Source organism: Aquila chrysaetos, chromosome 3, assembly GCF_900496995.4.
Source record: "Aquila chrysaetos chrysaetos chromosome 3, bAquChr1.4, whole genome shotgun sequence".
Classification (NCBI taxonomy): domain Eukaryota; kingdom Metazoa; phylum Chordata; class Aves; order Accipitriformes; family Accipitridae; genus Aquila; species Aquila chrysaetos.
In genome coordinates this window covers 45,186,376-45,206,171 of record NC_044006.1, presented here as the reverse complement: position 1 = coordinate 45,206,171, position 19,796 = coordinate 45,186,376, and the positions used below count along the sequence as shown (strand labels likewise).

The window sequence follows — 19,796 nt, the reverse complement described above, 5'->3', positions numbered from 1 at the left end:
TCCAATATCAACAGTAAAGATGATCTTGGGACCAGAACTTTGTTGACAGTGCTGTTTATTACGCCCAAACCTGAACAAAATCTGCTTCATGTTGCTGTGTCTGCAAAGGCTGTGCAGCATGAGCACAAGGAGAGAAGTAAATATTTTTATGACAAGCTGTAACTCCAAATACATACCAAGAGCAGATCTGCTGAATAAGAAAGTGTTAGTTTTATCTTTTCTTCTTTCTTTCCTATCTTCCTTCCTTCCTAAACTGATTAAATTTCAATGGATTTATAGAAAGACATCCCAGATTTTTTAACACTGATTTAAGTGGGGAGGGTACAGGATGGAGAAACAATTAAAGAGACAAAATCCACTTACTTCTTACAAAAATGTAAGGAGGCGAGTCAGCATGTGTAAGAGCAAAAATGATCTGGGGATATTGAACATAAGTTAAAAAAAAGAAAAGATATAGAAATATTTTATTAAAGCATTTAAACTTTAATTTTCTTCTTCTCCCTGGCTCTCCTTACTATGATCATGTTCTTCCTAGCAGCATAAATCACAAGTACTAGTAGTGATGCAAAAAACATTAATCCTCATTCAGAACACATCTGCAGCTTACAGGTGTGAAGAAGTTTTTGCTCTTCAAACTAGAATTTTTCTAGCCAGATTTCTTACTTAAAAAATATTTCACCTTTTGGTTTGTATCTCTTAATATAATGTAGAAAAGAGGCAGAATCTTTTCTTTTTCTTGTATGTGAAACACTGTATGAAGTTAACTCTGCTAAGACTTAAGTGAAGCATTTGTGATAAACCACACACGCATTTGTTTTTCATATAGCATTACTTTAATAAACAAATCAGTGTCACATTCCTGCATGACGCAATTTCAACCCATTATTAATCATACTAAATGTTATTTCGGACCTTTACTTTTTTTTTTTTTTCTCCCTAAATATTGTCAGTGGAATATTGTAGGCCTCTGCTGTTTTCTTTCAGCGAATTCGAGGTCGAAAAGCCAGTCTGGAGGAAATACAGCTGGTTCACTCTGAACATCATTCACTGCTGTATGGCACCAGCCCCCTGAACAGACAGAAGCTGGACCCCAGGAAACTCCTAGGTCTGTACAGGCCTCTATTCTACTGAGAACAGCACATTCCAGCACTGTCATTAGTCATAGCTGGTGTCAGTTTAAAATACTTGGCAAGCAGTGTGACAAAAATTCACTTTTTCCAAATGCATTGCTATGTGGAAGGAGAATGTTACAATGGAAGCCAAATATAGATTAGCAAAATGCACAGGCTGGAAAGCAGCAATAGAAGTTTCTCCTCATCTGCTTCAAAAATCATCAAAGTGTTGACCCTTTACTGTATTTGTTCTCCATTGGAGGTCAATGGCAATTTTGAACATGGTTGGTCTTCTATCTCCTTGTGTTCTTTGATTTGAAAACGGGAGTTTAAGATACACTTGCTTGACAGAATTGCTTGTTTGCTGTTCTCATTTGCTTTATTATTTCAATTATTTCAGCCACACTAAGTGCAGATACCATGCTTAAGTCTTGCTAATAAGTGAACTTTATTTTAATGCTTTCCCATTATGCAGGATATGACATCTTTCTGAATAACAGGGGGGAAAAAAACATATTAAAATATTAAATGGACCTATAGATGTACAGAACAGCAGAAAACTGACAGGATTTTCACATCAAATATCTTCATGCACAGCCAATGCTCAGTGTATGCTTTTTATAATAGAAAAGTAGGTTTGAATTGAGCTCTGCCATGAGTGTAAGATGAAGCAGATCCACTTGTCAGACCTGCTACAGAGAATGTGAAAGGGAACACACAGAAAAGTAGTGCATTTTGGAAATAATCTGTGAGTGAAATCCTGCCCTTTATGTCCCAGCACACTGGATGCAACACTCTAATTTGCAGCTATTTTTATAACACTTATTCTAAGATGTGGAGCTTTCCCTAAATGTAATGAAACCCAACCCAAACAAAAACAATACTAGCCATCAAAAGAAATTGCTGCCACAGTTCTACTAATACATAGCAATTATTTTGCTTTGGAAACTATTGCTAAGAGTTTCTTCTGTAAGGCAGACTGTTGCTTCAGTGAGTCATAACTGTAGATAAGAGAAATGTCTTGATCACAATGTTATCTAAGTTTATACATCTTCTTAGCCAAGGCAACATCAAAACTGAAAAATACTTACAGTATGATAGACTCTCAGGAGCTTGAATTTCCAAGGTAGGAAATCCCCCTTAAAAAAAAAGACAAATCCAAACCAAAAAGTGTTTCCAAGAAAAAGCTCTAAATTCCTGCAAAATGAAAATTTGGAAACATTTTGATTTGAGTTCATCAACATTGTCAAAATGTTCCATTTTGATAGAGTCGAGCATTTCATTTAAATTTTGTTGGTTTTGATTCATTTCATTTTAATTTTCACATTATTTAATATAGCACACATTGATATAAAATATTGTTCCCATCTTGGATCTCAGTGGTTGACCAGCATATGGGATGCAGTGTGTAGTTGCAGCTATGAGGTGAAAAAAGGAATGGAACCAGGTATCCTTGCTGTGTTTCTGCCCATGTATAAAGAATGCAGAAAGCTGTTTACCCAATCTCAGAAAACCATTTCTTTGCCCACAGTTCTTTAGTTGACACTCTTTGCGTTTTTTATTTGACACTTAGTCCAAAACATTTACTTTCTAAGTTTATATCAAGATCACACTCCTAGCATATATTCTGAGTGTATCCTTGGCTTAATGCCCTCTTCTGTCTCTGTTTCTAGGATGTTTTCTTGCTGCATCTCACATGGCCTTTTACCAAGACAACAGTCAATGAAACACCCTTCTTACATGCTTTTGCATGTGCCTGCTTTTTGGTTGGAAGCTCTAATCATTTGGGCTTCCAGACTCTTGTATAAAGGAACTTAATTGTCTTTTACGTTTTGCCAAAATGCAGCGTGACTGTTCCACCTTTCATTGTCCCCAGTTCAGTGAGGTTGAACCTAACCAATCCTGACATTAAAATTCACATCTTGGTATAGTATAGAAATTCAAAATGATGTGTTGCAAAGGAGAAATATCTAAAGGAAATGTTTCTCATAAAAAATGTCATCAATAACAACATCATCTCATAAAACATTTCTATTTCAATGAAAGTGCTTTTTTTTTCTACAGAAATTGTTTCATCAAATTGTGGCTTTGCATCCTAATGAAAAGGAAGACCTAACCATTCCTTTCCTTACTCCTCTATCCACCCAAAAAGACAAGCACCATTTGTTCTCCACTTGTGCTCCAGAAAAACGTTTGTTCCCTCTCCCTGTTCAGAAGACTACATCTGCTTTGTCTGAAGGTTTTGTTTTTTTTTTTCCTAACAAACAGCTTCTGTATCTTTCAAACAGAAAAGAAACACTTGAAGGAATGAAATTTAAGTACAACTAGGGCTAGAAATGTGCTACTTGTCAATAAACGCTTATTTCAGTGTCCCTGTTCAGGAAAAAAAATCTGTTCTGAAGACTGCAAAGCAAAACAGCTGTAAAGTACTGAAATCAGTGAGAATTGTGCACAAAGTTATCATTCACATATTCTTAAAGGTTTCAGAGTATAAACTGGCTTGAACTCTTGGCTTTATTTTCCCTGCATCAGGGCCTACAAATGCAGCTATTGCAAATGATCACTTCAAGTTCTACACTATTGTGTAGTTGAGCTCTTGACTGATCGTATTTCAGTGTGGTGTGTTAAGCAACATGTTATGTTGCACTACATTGTCTTGACATGAAGGAAACTAATATACAGACTATGTGTCACATCACATTACAGTTTCATGTGACAGAATACCACCTTTCAAATCTCTTTGAATAAGCTCAAGGGCAGAACAGTTATCAAACAGGTCTTACAAATTTGTTTGCTTTTTCCCTCTCCAACCATAATTAAGAAAGTGTTTCTAAAAATCAAGTTTCCAACAATTACAAATTTGTAAAAGTGAGAAATATACTGTCATCAAATCCCTGATAGTGGGGCAGTATTTAGAATAGAACTAAACAATATATTCACAGAGTATCTGTGCAATTGCAATTTCAAGTTAGTGAAAAAATGACCACTTAGCAGAAATGGCTTTGTTCTTGAGGGATGATACTGAAAACAGGTTCCTCAAACTGCACCTTTTCACACTTGAATACACTTTTAAATTTATCTTTTTGAAAGAGAGTTTTCACCAATCACTTTTCCTGCTCATCAGACTCTCCGTCCCCAATTGTCAACCTCCTAAGCAGCTTCTTTGACTTCTGTGGGGGCCCTGACCTCAGTCAGTGATGGCTGCCTCAGCACCTGATTTGTCTAACTAGCTTCTACTGCCTTTGTGGGTTGGAATTTTAGAATACAAATCTTGGATAATTTTTCTAGCTCTACCAGTAAATTGTTGTACTGAATCTTATCTAAAAAATCTTTTTTCTTAAGTGATTTGGTGGTGACTGCAAATTCTGTCCTGATGCAAAGCCAAAAAAAGTATGATTATTTAAAATCTGTCTTCTGTCTTACTTGAAGTATCCCATTATCTTTTTCATTATTATGCTGGAGGTATCCTGAAGTGTGGAAGGGTGTTACTGGAAAATGACTGCTATTTACCAAGTTCTGCTAGGACATCCACTCCAAAGATCATGGGAAATTCTCACTTCAATTCATTTTCAGGGTTTGCTTTTTGCTACTGATTTTCATTTATGGCAGAGTGTTGTGAGCTCTTTTCTTTTTGTGAGGCTAGCTAAGTGATGGCCTCACTCTCTCTTAGTGGAACTTTTCCCCGCTGTTCTTTTCATGAAATCTCAATGTTTTTCTTGTTCTGCAAAGTCTGCTTATCTGCTTTTTTTGACTATCGTGCAATAAGAATTGAGTATCCTGGCAAGTTTCTTGATACACTGAAAAGACTTTGTGCTTTTTCCCCCCTTGTTTCCCCCATTTTTAGAACTATCTGTTGATTGATTTTAGTGTCCTTCCTCACCATCTGCTTTTCTGTTTTTACTTTGTGTTTGTTGTTTTTAATAGTGTTTACCATGCACAATGTGCCCGGCTGCAGGGAGATAAATGAGAATTCATCTGTTCTCTCTTATGTCCCAACTCTGCAACGGAATTTAAGAAAAAAACATCTAGTCATTCAATATTCTAAAAATGCCTTCTTTATCTCAAATTACAGCTTATGTTTCCATTGATGTCTCCTGGCACTTGAACAGCACTAATTTTTTAGTTATCTGCTCAAGACTTTTTGATCTTCCCCACTGTAAAAAGTGAAAAATTGCTGTTTGCATTGGTCCCCGGATCTGCTTAGCAAGAGATCTGGAAAATCCTTCTGTACCTCTGCTCTGACAATCTCTTCCAGCCAACATTTCCTTGCATGTCTGAGGCCATTAGGACTCACAGTATGAGAATATTCTGCATAGCTGCTGCACCTGCATTTCCCCTGGTAGCTCCACAGGAGGTTTTGTTTGCCTTCTCTTGCACACTGTGCAAACTGATCAAAGGCCTCTAGTTGGTTGAAAATGCATCTTGGATTTTACTCTAAGTGTAAAGCACTTTCTTTGTCTCAGACCTTGCAGTCTGATCTCTCATACTTCAAAGATGATGGCTTATAATTGTCTTTATGCATTTCATTGGCACCTGCTAAACATGAGTAACTGCAGCGTTCGCCCCTTCCATAACAATGGGTGGCTCCTCTAGGTTAGTTGAGTGATTCACTATCTAACGTTTCCTCCAGATGGCAAAGTTACAAAGCCAGTTCTGTGATACGGCAGGGGAAAAGCTTATGTTCTCTCCCACAGCTGCCTTAGGATCAGATTACATACTGGGATAGGAACTGCATCAAATCCTGAGATCCTTACCCGGTTTTCATATTGTCCTTATCAAGACAAACACTGAGTTTAGTGGTACAAAAAAAGAAAACATGAATGAATAAAAAGTGAGTATAAATATTAAGATAAACCCTATCACATTATCTAATGTATAGAGCAGAGTAAGCTAGAAATTAAGATTCTAAAGCCTATTAAGTTTTTGTTCCCTTTAGTAGAATGTATTTACTGAGTAATACTGAAACAAGTAGTATTTTATTTTATGTTTTTAAAATATTAATGTATTCATTGATGGTATGTAAGTGAAGAGAACAGCATTTTTGCAAAAATAGGACTAAGGCTCCGATTTTCAAAGGAGAAACTTTTTCTGAGAGACGAAGTTAAGAAATTAGTTATCAGCTTCATGTAAGCTTAATGAGGTTGCCTCTGTTGTCAGTGAAAAGAAACAGGCATTTCTCAAGTATAATTCATCCCATCAGTCATCTAGGTTGGGTAGAGGTTTCTACCTCACTCCACTGGCTGTAGAAGAAGCTGAGATGACTAGCTTAGACAAGCTGCTTATCAGCTACAGTTATCGGGATGATTAGTCACCCTAGTTCAGAGTGACTTTCTATGGAGATTCAATCATTAGACTCTTTGAAAGTACTGCTTACAATCTTAAGATTTGTCACTGTTCCAAAAGAGTACCTTAAATGTCCCATGGCTGATTTGTTTTCTAAGAACTATTAATATTTTTTATTCTAATATATGGCATTTTCATTGTGTGATACCAAAATCTGAATTACAGCAAAGAGTGATTACTGTTCCAGTATTTAAATATCTTTTTGATAAATGATGCTTATTGTTTCTTTTTTTCTTTAATATATAGGAAACGTGTCTCAAAAACTCTTTTCCCTGTTGCCTTGTGGGGGACTTGGGGTAAGTAGATGTTTGTTTTTTCGCAAGAGGGACAGCACGCAACATATGTATTCATTCATGAATTCTTTAGCACTATTGCATTATCAGTTCAAAGTCTTCAGAAGCTGATAAAAAAATGTAGAGATGAAACCTGAGCCATTATCATACTGTGTTTTCAAAGACACAGGAGACAGTACATTACAATAAGCATATGGAACAGTTAGATAGGAACATATTTTGTGATAATATGCACATTTCTTAGTTGTCCCACTTTGGTTTTTTACATGAGCTCTGTTTTTGAGGAAAGTAACATGGGTGCAATTGTTATAGGAAAATGAGCTTTGAAGAAGCTGCTTTGTGTACTGTTGAAAAGAAAATACAGCTTTACATTTCTCAGAAAGCACAAAAAAATTACCAAAGCTAACATATAGCGCAAGAAGTGCTCACTAGCTGCTAGCTAATAACTTGGGTGTTGTTAAACTAATAAATTATCTGAGCATTTTTATGTCCTGTTTTGAAATGGATTCATTCTGAAACACAAGCTTGCGTGTATTAGGACACAGTAGACAAAAATCTGCAGACAAAAATCTGTTGCAACACTAGGTAAAGAATTAATCTAAATTATTGAAAAACATGGAGAATTTCTACTGATGCTGGTATCATGCTCCTATTAAATTCTAGTGAAGATAATACCAGGGAGAAATAATTTTTCACATACAGGGTTTTTGCCCACAAAAGTATTCTACACTTTTGGTCCAGCTGGGTCCATCATTTATTGATGTCAGCAATATCAAATTGAAATGATGATATTACTAGATATTGATGGGCTGGCTGGGTGTCGCATATATATTTTAGTTCCCTTTCACTGTTTCTGAGTATGCAGGAATAAAGCCACAATCTCTGGAGGTCAACTTCCAGTGCAACCTTCTAAAGTTTTATTTACTTTTATCCTTCAAAAGGATAAATTCCATACCTTACTAGTCTTGTTGATAGTGGGGGGTTTTATTATAAGATACCTGACAGAAGAAATACTAATTTTGTAAGGTTTTAACACATGAAAAAGAAAAATTCCATTGTAGCTTTCAGTATTTAGTAATTTTTGAGGATTTCTGAACCATGAGTTAAGGAATAAAGAATCAGGAAGTGGTAATCATTCCAGCTCCTCTACTGTGGACTTAGCTTGCTGAGGATTCTGCCTAAAATTTGGAATTTGGTGACTAGCAACTTGCTAATTTTGAAACTTGGGGGTCATTTCTGTATGTGGATCAGCTAACATTACACATTGACATGTAGACATGCATGTCCACACGCACCTCTGTGCATTACTGTGTGCACATATGCACACAGACATGCATATATGCACATAATTCTGTATAAAAAAAAGTAATTTTTCACACTGTTGTTGCAGTTATTAAGAAGTTTAGAGCAAATTGAACAAGAGATCAATAAAGTTGAGAAAGGATGTTGTTCAGGCTTCTGAGTAAAGAGGAGCTGATGTAAAATTTCTTGACAAATCTTTTTGAGAACTTTGGAAAGTAAATAGGACTGTGGTATGCTTTGAAAATTGAAGTATAAAATTTTCCTATGAAACAAGTTATTGTGGTATTAGAAAATCATGAAGAAAGATGTGCTTTGAAATCCTTCTACCAATGAAAATATGTTGTCCATTCTAAAGCTAACACAAGTTGGAAATGCTCGGTATAACTTCATTTTATTAAGCATCTAAATTTATCTACACTTTTTTGAGTCTGTTTGCTTTATTTCTTATTTAAAATCATGGAAATTGGATTAAAGAACATGTTGTAGAAATGGATCTTTTATTTATTTTTTTTCTAGTTGGTTTGCCTTTCTACATATTATTATTGTCAGGCTTGCTGTGGGGCTCTTTTAAAGGAATGGGTTATGACCTTTTTCAAGGTAAATAATCAGATTAGGAGCTCTCTTTCAGTGATATTTAGCTGTCTATTGGTTAAGATGAGCTCTGGGAAAGGGAGCTGCTTCAAACTGTGTGGAAAACAATTCTTAAGTTTACTTTCAAAAATGATGGCAGAAAGAAAAGCATTGCTACTTAGTAGCTTTCAACTTAATTGAGGGTTATAAAGCAATAATCAATGTAAAGCAGTAAGAATAGTTCATGCAAAGATTTTAAGGAGGGATGGAAGAATTAATCTTTTTTATTTTTGTTCTCATTTATTTTCTTGCTTGCTTGCTTACTTGTTTGCTAAAGAATACAGTGAGAAAGTATTAAGAAAAAAAAGAATTCCATTCTTGCAGGAGACTTTATGGCTGCCTCTTGAACGATGGTTTTCAGCTCTTTGATCCTATTGTCTTCTAACCATATGGGGACCTTGCTGGCTGTTATTATGCAGCTCTTCTATTATTAAATATTATTAAATAGATTAAATAGATTAGTGGTTAGACTACTCACACAGGGGATGGGAAACCTCGGCTCGTTTCTCTCCACTGCTAGGCTGGAATTAATATCAGAATCCTCATCTCTTAGTGGGTGTTGTTACCACTGAGGAGATCATAGATTGTTTCTGGTTGGGGACCCTCACACCATGCACTGAAGCTGTGCCACTGTTGGAAAGAGCACTGAACCAGTAAGGCAGAGCATAAGTAGGATAAAGCCTATGTATCTAAGGCTATGATCTACCTATCATACATTCATAAATAATGTGAAGTCCTAGCTCTGAGCCTCTGCTCCACAAACAACTTATATATTTCATGTGAAAGAATCACTGGACAAAATGGAAACTGCTCTTGGAGCAAGGACTGGAACCTAGGACTTCACAGGCATTGAAGACATAATCGGCTGGTGGGCTATAAAGACTATATTGGCATGAGTTTAGTATGGCTTGCATTGTTCACAAACAAAGGTCCAACTAACCTCCGTAACCCTGAATTCTACTATGTTATTGATTTCGTTGTTATCTTTGTTCTAACAGCATCAATAACCTGCAGTCAAGATCAGAGATCCTCTTCTTTGGACATTACTTACAGTAAAAGAAAGGGTTTTTTTAAGAATTTTGGAAAGCAAACAAGAGGCAGTGTCCATAACTAATATTTTCTGATCCTGTTCCATCATGGCTCTAAATCTTTTGTACCAGTGCAAAATGCATATAAAGATACTGTTTACTGATTTCCTAAACATTTTTCATTCATATGAATTTTCTTTCAAGTAGTGATAGCGACTGATTATGTCAGGGTCATTGGTGAATTTGGCTTGGTATATGTTAGGCTTTCAGAAGAAATCAAACAATAAACTTTATAGTTTTATAAGAAACTATATAAGTAATAATTAGCTACCTTATCTAAGAGCACAAAGCTGTTTCATACTGACAGCCAAACTGAACAGATCTCACAGAGAAAAAAAGCTGTCTAAATCTAACCCTAAATTTGCCCATAACAGGTTTTCTTTCAATGGTGGTTAATTTTTTATCAGAGGACTATCCAGGGTCAGCAGTATAACATCTGCTGAACTATGGGACCTCCCTCTTGCAATAATGCTTTTTCTTCTTTTTTCAAGCTTAACACTGTTCCAGAACCAACTGTTGTTAAAGAATTCTAGTACCAGGGGTATGAAATTCCTTGTATTGGAGAAAGACTAGCAGCTCTAGGGCCAGCAGTTTTAATAACAAGAGATGGTTTCTTGCAGCTGGTCAGAGGTTTGGAATGTGAAAAGTTTTCCAGGAGAGGTGGGTAGATTGCAGGTGAAATGACCAAATGGGGAGAATAATCACAAATTACTTTTCAGTTCTGCAGATTATCAGACCATTCCACAATTTTTCATCTGTAAACAGTCACTAGAGCTATAGCTGCTCATTTGATCAATGCATCCATCTATTGCAATTCCTCCTCTTCTGTTGTACTGTGAAAATGACAATAAGAGAAACAGAAATCTACTTTTAATGGGAGTGAGTTTCATCTCCTTGCCTCAGTCTGTCACTAAAAATAGTGATTGTTTTCCTGCCTGTTTGACCTGCTGCTGTGTGAAGAAATCTTGAAGTCATTTCTCAGCCATATTTTTTTGTCTAGTTGATAGGCAAAAAAACCCACAAAAGCAAGGAAGAGCAGGCTTTTATGATAATGTCATCATCGGCTCCCAGCTTCAAACACTTCTGCGGCTTTTGAATTGTCATTTATAACTTGGAACTGAACCGACCCATAATTCCCTTGATGCATTTAGAGAAATTGATAACAGACTGCTTCTTTTATGGCTCAGAGGAGGCAACTCCAATCACATCACTATTGGCAGTCAATATTATTTTCTGACATGGTTGTAAAAGTATAAAGGGGCTTATGGCATTTGTTTAGATGAGGAATGGGCTCTCAAGCTGTGCTGGGGTTTATGGGTCCAGATTACTGAGAAGCAAAGGGAATATGATGTTTGCAAACAGGATATGATTTTATTTAAGTTTGGGTTTCATACGTTGTTCCCTGGGGATTGTCCTGCAGACAGAAGAGAATTTCACTTTTATCATACAAAATTGGGCAGTTATCCAATCCCCCCTGCTCTCCCCCCACCCTCAAAAGACACTGCTCCAAACCTGTACTGTGTAAAGTCAGATCTTTCAATTGCAAGAGGAGGAGCTGGGGGAGAACACCACCCTGCAAGAAATCAGACTTTAGCAGAATAAATATTTAGTGAGCTGAACAGAGTGGTTCATGGGCTAAATATTGAGCCATCTGAATGGCTAAGTATGGCTTGTACGTGTTACGGAAAGTCCGTTGCATTTCCTCTAATTTTGCTGTTATGGCAGTAAAACAGAGATGAGATGAGGTTTTTCTGCTGGGAAAAGCTGGTCTTGTTTCATTAACTGCTGGCCTTGTTTCATTAACTGAAGTGTAGCTTAGATCTTTCATATCAGAAAAGAATTTGGCCTGTAACTATGAAGAAAAGAAAAGTAAAGCTATAAAATTTCTCTACATTTTTACAAAACTTACAAAATATTCATATTTTCTGAATGTTTGCATTTCTTCCTGGCATTCCTTGCTGTGGTAGCTGGACAGTACTACTTTTTGTCCTGACCACACAGGAAGAAAAGCAAAAAAAGAGGCAAGATTTCACTAGTATACAACTTCAGTAATTCATCCAGGCAAAAAATTGTTTTCTGCTGCTTCTTATTCTTCCCTTGGTCTTCTCAGTCTGGGCCCAGGAAGAATTTTCAGCCTTTACACATTATGACTCTTCATTCCTGTTATTTGTATAGGAGCTAATGGTACCAGCCTGGTTCCATTACCACAGTACAATAGTGTAAAAATTAAGGAAGTATTGGCGATGGCATTGTCTCCTTGTAGCAGATTTTAGACTCTGGGCTTCTTAGGGGTGTCTCCTTATATCTGCATGTAAATCTGGCTGTAAAGAAATCAGACTGCCTATGCTTTGGGCACTCAAATTAAACATCACCTCCACACAGATGTTAGTATCAACTTGTGTCCTTCCCCTATATCCCAGGCTGTACCAAAATAGGTATAGTCCTTTCATAATATCAACCAAAAATATGTCTGTTTCCTGGTTTGGGGAAAGCAATCTGTTATTCCTAGAAGCTCATCTCCTCAATAGAATATGTTCCACTGTAAAATCATTAATATACCATGCTGCCAACATATTCACCTATTAATTTAAACTACTTACCTGAGTCGCCTTATTAACCTACTGAAATTTGCCAGTTATAACATTTTGGAACAGATTGCAGGAGACTACTGGGAATAAAGGACTTGTTTACCTCCTAAGCCCCTCTGGCAGCTTCACATCCCTAAAGAAATTGCAAGATTTAATCAAAACGATCTCACAGGCACAGCACATTATACTTTAATTGATGTATTTTGCACGACTGTTTACGACTCAGAGTTACCCGTTGTTGACTCTGTGATATTTTCTGCAGAGGTCATCAAAATATATGATCAAAAAGGCCATCCTGGTACCACCCCAAGGCACAAGGCCAGTGGGGACGGGACTGGAGTGAGGGCTGGGAGTTTCTCATCCCAGAGCATTCGAGGGTCTGCATGCTTAGTCACTTAGTGCAGTTCCAGATAAACATACTTAGGCTATACACAGGATGAAGGAACGAGGTTGTAATCTACTACCAGCTGCGCTGGTGAATGCACTTTTTAGGTGGTATACCCCATCAATTCTGGCAATTCATGAAAGCCAGCTGTTACAGTGGTCTGTGTTTTGTAAGAGTGGACCAACTCACATTACACTTTAATCAAGCTCTCTTATGCATAAAGAATTGTAGGCTTTCTAGCTGACAAGCTCACAGCTTCCTTGAGTGGCCAAACTAGAGAAGAAATAGGGAAATGAGATAAAAACTGCACATTTACATACTTTCAGTTCAGAATAACAACAGTTCTCTGAAGACTCACTTGTCCAGCTTCACATACCTAATTTTAGACAAATTACTGAAACAGCTAAAGCAGCACCCTGACCACCCTTGCTTGCCTATATAACCATCAGAGAGCCATGTGCATCAGTAAAGCAGGAGTCAGTCCACCTAAGATCAGAAGAACTGACTGGAGGTGCATGATTTCCTTCATTGACAGGGACTTGAAGCAACTAAGTTCCTAATTTTAGGCACATTCATGCTAGGAAAAAAAGTTAACAAGTGTGATAACATGAATCTGGATGATCAGAGCAGAAAATAGATATTCTTCCTTTACTGAGGTACAGAGGCTTCATCTCTGGATCTGGAAAGTGCAATGGCATTTCATCTCTGGGCAGGGAGGCAATGCAACATTTAGCATATCAATACCATGGCCACAAAAAAGGAAAAAAACTCTTCACACTAAAGGGCAGACATTTTGTCCTATTCTTGTCCTTTCATGGCACTGAGGTGGCCCTGTGCCACCAACCACAGAGCTTGATGTTTAGTCCAGTGAGAGGTGAAACTGTTCAACTGAGACATAGTTCCTTGGCATCACTGCAGGCACAACAGAATATTTTAGATTAGTCCCAGACTGCTATTACTTGCAGCAGGAAGGATAGAAAGCTCAGGAGTGGTAATCTGCCAACTCATCAAATACAGAATTTGGTCCCTCAGATAATTTTTTTTCCCATTTTTAACAGAGGACATTTTTTCCTTGGGACTAGACCAGATTAAAATTGTAAACAAAGATACCACGTATGGAACATAGAAAATTATTGTGAAGTTAATGAACTACCATAAAGTCAAATCTTTAAAGACCTTACCTCATTTTGTGCATTTCCTAGCGACTGTTGTGTTGCCAAAGGCCAGCATTATGCAAAGCCTTCTTATTTGCCAGAATATGAAACATTTTATATATATATATATATATACACACGTATGTTAAATGTAAATAGTGGAATAGTACCATATACAATTTACTAATACTATTCACTCTCCCCAGGCTTAATCACACACACATATGGATTTGATGGGAATTCTGTAACTAAAGCAGAATTCACATTTTCACTTTAAAAACACATCACATGTTTATTGATAGAATTTAGCTCCCAAGATGGACAGGAAAGCTCTCTGAAGAAGAAATATTCATGTGTTGCTTGTCTGAATAAACACCAGTTTCTAGCACAGCTCCATGGTGGCCTCTAACATAAAGATCATCTACATCCAAGAAGAAAGCTGAAATGCTATGTATTGCTAAAATGTGGTCAGAAGCAAATGATGAAACTTTTAAAAAATCAGGCTTGAATTCTGCACATAAAAGTTGTATTTCCTGTAACTGTATGCATTACAACCAACTACACATTGTTCTATTTGCCCATGAACTCCTGGAAACTGCATGATCAAACATAACAAGGCAGTTGCACAAGCATTTTCACACACTAATCCATTAAATACTAAAACAAACGTCAAGTTAAATTAATAGAGTACTCAGGGTTAGGTCTGAAAGTGCAGTAACATTTTTTACAAGCATCTGGTGATATATGCCACATATCTGAGACTTGAATCTGGGCCTAAGTGTTTTATTTATGAGTTTTTTCTAAAAACAAGTTCTAATCCACATCTAATCCATGCTATCCTCCCTCCATTCCCCCTACCAATGATCCACACATCACTGTTTCACTAAGATTTTGAGATCCTTTAGGGTGTCTAATGTATGCTTTACGAGACCCAGAGATTCTGAATGCCTGTCATAAAAGTTAGTTTAAGAGAGTAACTGAATCAAACTATTTCTTCTGAAGATATTATTCTATTCAGGCTTCAGCTTGACTTAGTCTGATTTTTTTCTGATTCTCATTTTGAGTACAAAGTTATTTATTTTTTAATACAGACCTCACATATTTACTTGGTTTTTTAAAAACCTTCAGGTGAATTCTTTGTACAGAAGTAGGGGTGCTGCATTTTTATTAGTGGCTGACCACCACCATCAGTAACTCTGCTAGGCATTCAATTATTAATTTTTACTTGGAATTTTTTTACTGAGTATTTTCTGAAAATTGGCTTTGATTTATAATAGCTTTACAAGTTAGATCACTATTGACAGGTAAAACTTGAAAGGTGTTAAATATTCTACATACAGTGGGTACACGTACTGTCCACATTTCTTGTTCTTGCCTGGAAAGAGGCTTTTGGGGTCAGAATTAATAGCCTCTAAAATTATTTATTATTATTGCTGATAAATTCTCCTACTGGAATTATTCAAACACAACAGAGAAGCCAATGCAAGCCCAAATGAATTCCATGTTTTGTGTTTAAGCAATGATTTGTGATGATCCTTTGAACTATTCATCTCACTGGAGCCTAAAGATCACATCCCCTTCACAATTTATTTGTAAACCACATTGGTAGGCAAGAAAGTATGAAAAGCTGATATTCTGGGTACTCTCTATGGCAGGCATTTTAGATTAAAGCAGCTGGAAATGCCTTTGACAGAGCAAATCTCTGATACAGCTGTAAAATAGCAGTAAAAATAAAGGAAGCTTACTGTACATATTTTTCCCTAAAGTAGCCCACTTTTACACACTTCCTGTATGCGGGATTTATGGAAGAGACATCAGCCATGCAAACTTTTTCTCCTTTGTTCCTTAACGAGAGACATGGCTGACAGGCCATTCATTAGAGGTTGTTCCTTGGAGATGATGTGCACACCTTCGCTTCTTTAGTCATGGTGAGATGAAACAGCAGCTGAGAAGCACGCTGAGGACCTTTTGCTTCTTAGTGGAAGTCACGGAGGTGATGAATGATCACCAGGACATCTGTAGTAGTGAGAGGTGAGAGCTACGAGCGTGGCACCTGCGAAGCTGTACTGCTCATGGTCAGGAGCAAAGTATTACAAACTTATGCGCTAGTATTTGCTGGCACAAACTGTCTCTGAAAACGACAGACTCCTTGCTGGAAGTGACAGCAAAATGCCACACACAATTTTTAGAGGTTGCAACACTTCAGGAAAATATTTAATTTCTATTTTCATGCCAGGGAACAAAAAAAAAACAGTGATGGAAACATGTTTGCTCTGGCATAAGTGGAAGAGTGTGAGACTCTGAACGCTTTTAAAGCTAAAGCACAGGAATTTGCTCTGCAATACACAAGCTTTATTAAATTGCAGTATCACTGAGGAGGTCTGTACTCTCCTATGTTATTTTTCACAGATTTCTTAATCAGTTTGTTTACAGCGTATAGCTACACTATTGTTACCTGACTAGATTTTATTTACTTCTCAGTTTTATAACAACTTATTTCAAAGGACTGGAATTTTTTTTTTAATGTAGTAGTTTTTCCAGATTTGTGTTGAAATGTATCCATCTGAAATACATACTGGTTTAACTTCCATCCAAGAACAGTTGAGCCCAACCTCTGCTCTTTAAAGAAAGGGCAAAGAATCAGTTTAAACTCCTGCAAAGAACTGCTACTTTTTAGCTTGTTGTCCAGGATATTGGACACACAGAATACAATCACTGCTATCAAAGGATCATCGCAGGTCAAAATTTCCATCAACAGGTAGATGACAGACTGCATTTTTGAACTATTCTCAGAGAATAAGTAGAGTATCTCTGGTACGGACATGTGGTAACCCTAGGAGGACTGATTTTGATTTTTATGATGGCAACAGTTGTGCAGGGAATCCAGAGCAGGATAAGCGATTAAGTATGTTTTTAATTCCTTTTAAGAGTGAAACCAGAATTCCACTGTGGAAGCTGAATTTATGTTAAATCACAAATTGTGTGTGTGTGTGGGAGAGAGGGAACAAGCTCTAGGATGCTTTGTCAGAATCCATCCCAAAGCAGTAGCTTGGGCTCTCTGTTATATTGCCATATAGTTATCAGTGGATGTATATTTAAGGCAACTTTAGAGTTTACAATAATTATTTAACAAGGAGAAATAACTCACACAGATAAATATGCAGGGTGTGAAAAATGGAAGGGTGTGTCAGACTGCGAGCAGCATCTCTGGTCAGCAGAACTGTGATCCAGTGACCATTAGGCAGATGCTGGGAGGTTTCTGGAGGAAGGAGGACTGAAACAGAGGATGAGGAGTGAAGAGGTTCTCCAGCAGGGGAAGGGACAGGTAAAGCAAAAGTAAGTTATAAATATCTTTTAAAAATGCTTTAGAATTATTATTCGTACTACTCTTTTGCCTCTCTGAAGTAGGTTCCAGATAAATGTAAATAGCAGGACAAGTATCATTTCCAGTTTCAGCAACTGCAGTGATTGCAGAAAGGTCTTTAACTAAACAATCTCTCTCTCAGATGTATTTCCACATCCTTCCTCTCCACCTTCACATACACATGCCACAACCTGAGCACGGTATAAAGCATTGGTAACATTCAAACTTTATAGTCATTCTTCCTTAATATTAACTATTCCAGCCATGAGGGGTTACGGTACAAGCTTTCTATCTGCCGAAACATCTCTGCTGCAAGGCTTCTTGTTTCTTAGCTCATTTTCAGCGTGCTTGAAGTCTTCATTGTGAAAGTCAAGTTATCACATAGATATTTCTTGCAGGAAGCATTCATATTAAGTTCTTTTTGTAGTGCAAAGCAGGGAATTACTGCACACAGGTCTTGAAACATTAGTTGCATTCAGTCAGGAAAAGTTACCTACATTTCTTTTCACTTAAGTCATTCCCTTCCTCTTTAATGCCTCCACATCCACTTCAGGGACAGGTAGCTTAATTTCTATCATCTGTAGCTTTACAGAGTATTAGCTTTGCTACACATGCCAATGATTGAGCTATAGTAGATGTGCTTGAAAAAGCCTACAACCATAGTGCTCATTCAGGAAACTCGGAGTGAAGTAAATCCATATGTGTGTTAGAAATTCAGTGTTCAGTAGGGCTTGTGTTTTCTGGCTCTTGGCGCTATCATGCACGATCCTTCTTTGAAGAGCTGCAGCAGTGATAGGATTTTTGATAACAAAATGTGTAGTATGCTCATAGTTTAACACTGACATTTTGATGCTTTAAAAAAAATTTCTTCTTCATTTTGTTGGACATTCAGAACAGTTTCCTACCCTGACAATTTTTTTAAAGGACTCTTAAATGGAAATAAAATATATAATTAAGCAGAAAAAAAGGGCTAAGATTCTGTGTTAGCATTAAGCTACAAAGGCTCTATTTTCTGCAAATTTTGTTTAACATTTCCCCCCCCCGCCCCAAATCCTAATCAAGATAAGGTTTTTACTGAATTCTTTGGCTGCTCCAAAGCACTTGCAGAACAAAAATAACCTCTTATAAAATTCCATCTGACTTTTTCAGTGTGTGATTCAGAAAGCATCACATGTGTCACAAATTCATGCATACTCAGCATCTAGATAGACTGTCAGATATATGTGATATATACATGAACTAGAACCAGAAGCCACAGTGTCTAATCCTATTCCCTTTACTTGTATAAAATCCAACCATTTCATCTCACAGGAATAAAGAAAAGCATATCTAGTAGAATTATACATAGCTGCATTTCATATACAGCTTGACAACTGGGCCAGTTAGTAGCTGTAATTTTAATGGGTTTGCCATTTATATCACTGTATTTCAACAGCAATTTACAAAGTAAACATTGAGTAACACTAAAAGAAAATCTCTGTTTAAACACCTGAAACATTTAAGGCAATACATAGAACTAATAATGATATAAAATGGAGTGAGATGACATTTTCCAGTTGTTACAGCTAAAGCGTTGGCTGTGTGATGAAACTTTTTCTAGGTTGTTCTTCATGAGATGTTCCTCAGAAATTCAGTCTTAATTTTGCATGAATATGAAATAGAATTTTACATCTAAGTTTGTAACACTGTGCCTTTTCAGGGTAATTATTCATATGTTTATGTTAGTTTTCTTTTATTATAATAACTGCGCACTAATATATGCAGCTTCAGTTAGCTGACCCTGGCTTTGAGAGTTTACCATTCGTTACATGTACCATGCCGAAGAGATCAGCTAAAATATCCTGAATTTCCTATGTACATTTAGGTGGTTGGTTTTGAAAATTCCTCAGGAAACACTGTTTTGTTTCTTGATTGCCCATTTTTACTTCTAGTCCAGGTAAAATTAGGTAGCAGTCATTCAAGTGGAGTGAGGGAAATTTTTCAGTGGAAGATATTTGGCCTTGGTGTCCCAGTTCAGTCTCCTCACACTCAGTTGAAAGCAGAAAATGATAAATGCTGTTTCCTGGCCAATACTCAGCGTTCGGTGGTTGGAGAGACTGCCGTCTCATGTGTCAGAGCAGACAACTGTCTTGAAGGGTGGGTACTCTCAAGCTGTGGTTACAATTTTAACTTAATCGGCCTTCCTGGAAATGAATCATAGTCCCTTTGAGGATGCAGGCTTCTGCTTGTGCCCTGGTGTACAGAGCAGCTGCCATTGAATCATTTTCATCAGCCACTCCTTCATGTTAACCTTAATTTGCTAGCCATAAAAATGGTAAGAAAGAACTCCCTCCCAGCCCTCTTGTTGATACTTCTTTATTTAAAGTACTGCACAGTATTTTTCAAACTTTGTTATGGTTTGATTAAATTGATTTAACCAATGACCTCTACTTATTTATCTCCTTATTTGTTTTAAAAATGAAAATTTATTCACAGTTGCTTTAAAGCAATAGAGAGACAATCTGAATGTCTGCCTAATGTTCATATGTCATTATTTT

At 36.9% G+C, this 19,796-nt stretch overlaps 1 protein-coding gene across 17 annotated transcripts in view; it reads left to right on the top strand.

The window, feature by feature from the left end:
* The window catches only part of HDAC9 (histone deacetylase 9), a 286,849-nt gene that overhangs the window by 148,672 nt on the left and 118,381 nt on the right, over positions 1 to 19,796 (top strand). For all 17 annotated transcript variants that reach the window (XR_003922556.2, XR_003922557.2, XM_041122195.1 and 14 more), the window contains 2 exons: positions 985 to 1,105; positions 6,702 to 6,751. Coding sequence is in view for 15 of the 17 variants with exons in the window: in XM_041122195.1 (XP_040978129.1) it covers positions 985 to 1,105; positions 6,702 to 6,751 (171 nt within the window). In the remaining 2 variants the exon portion in view is untranslated. The remainder of the gene's footprint in view (positions 1 to 984; positions 1,106 to 6,701; positions 6,752 to 19,796) is intronic.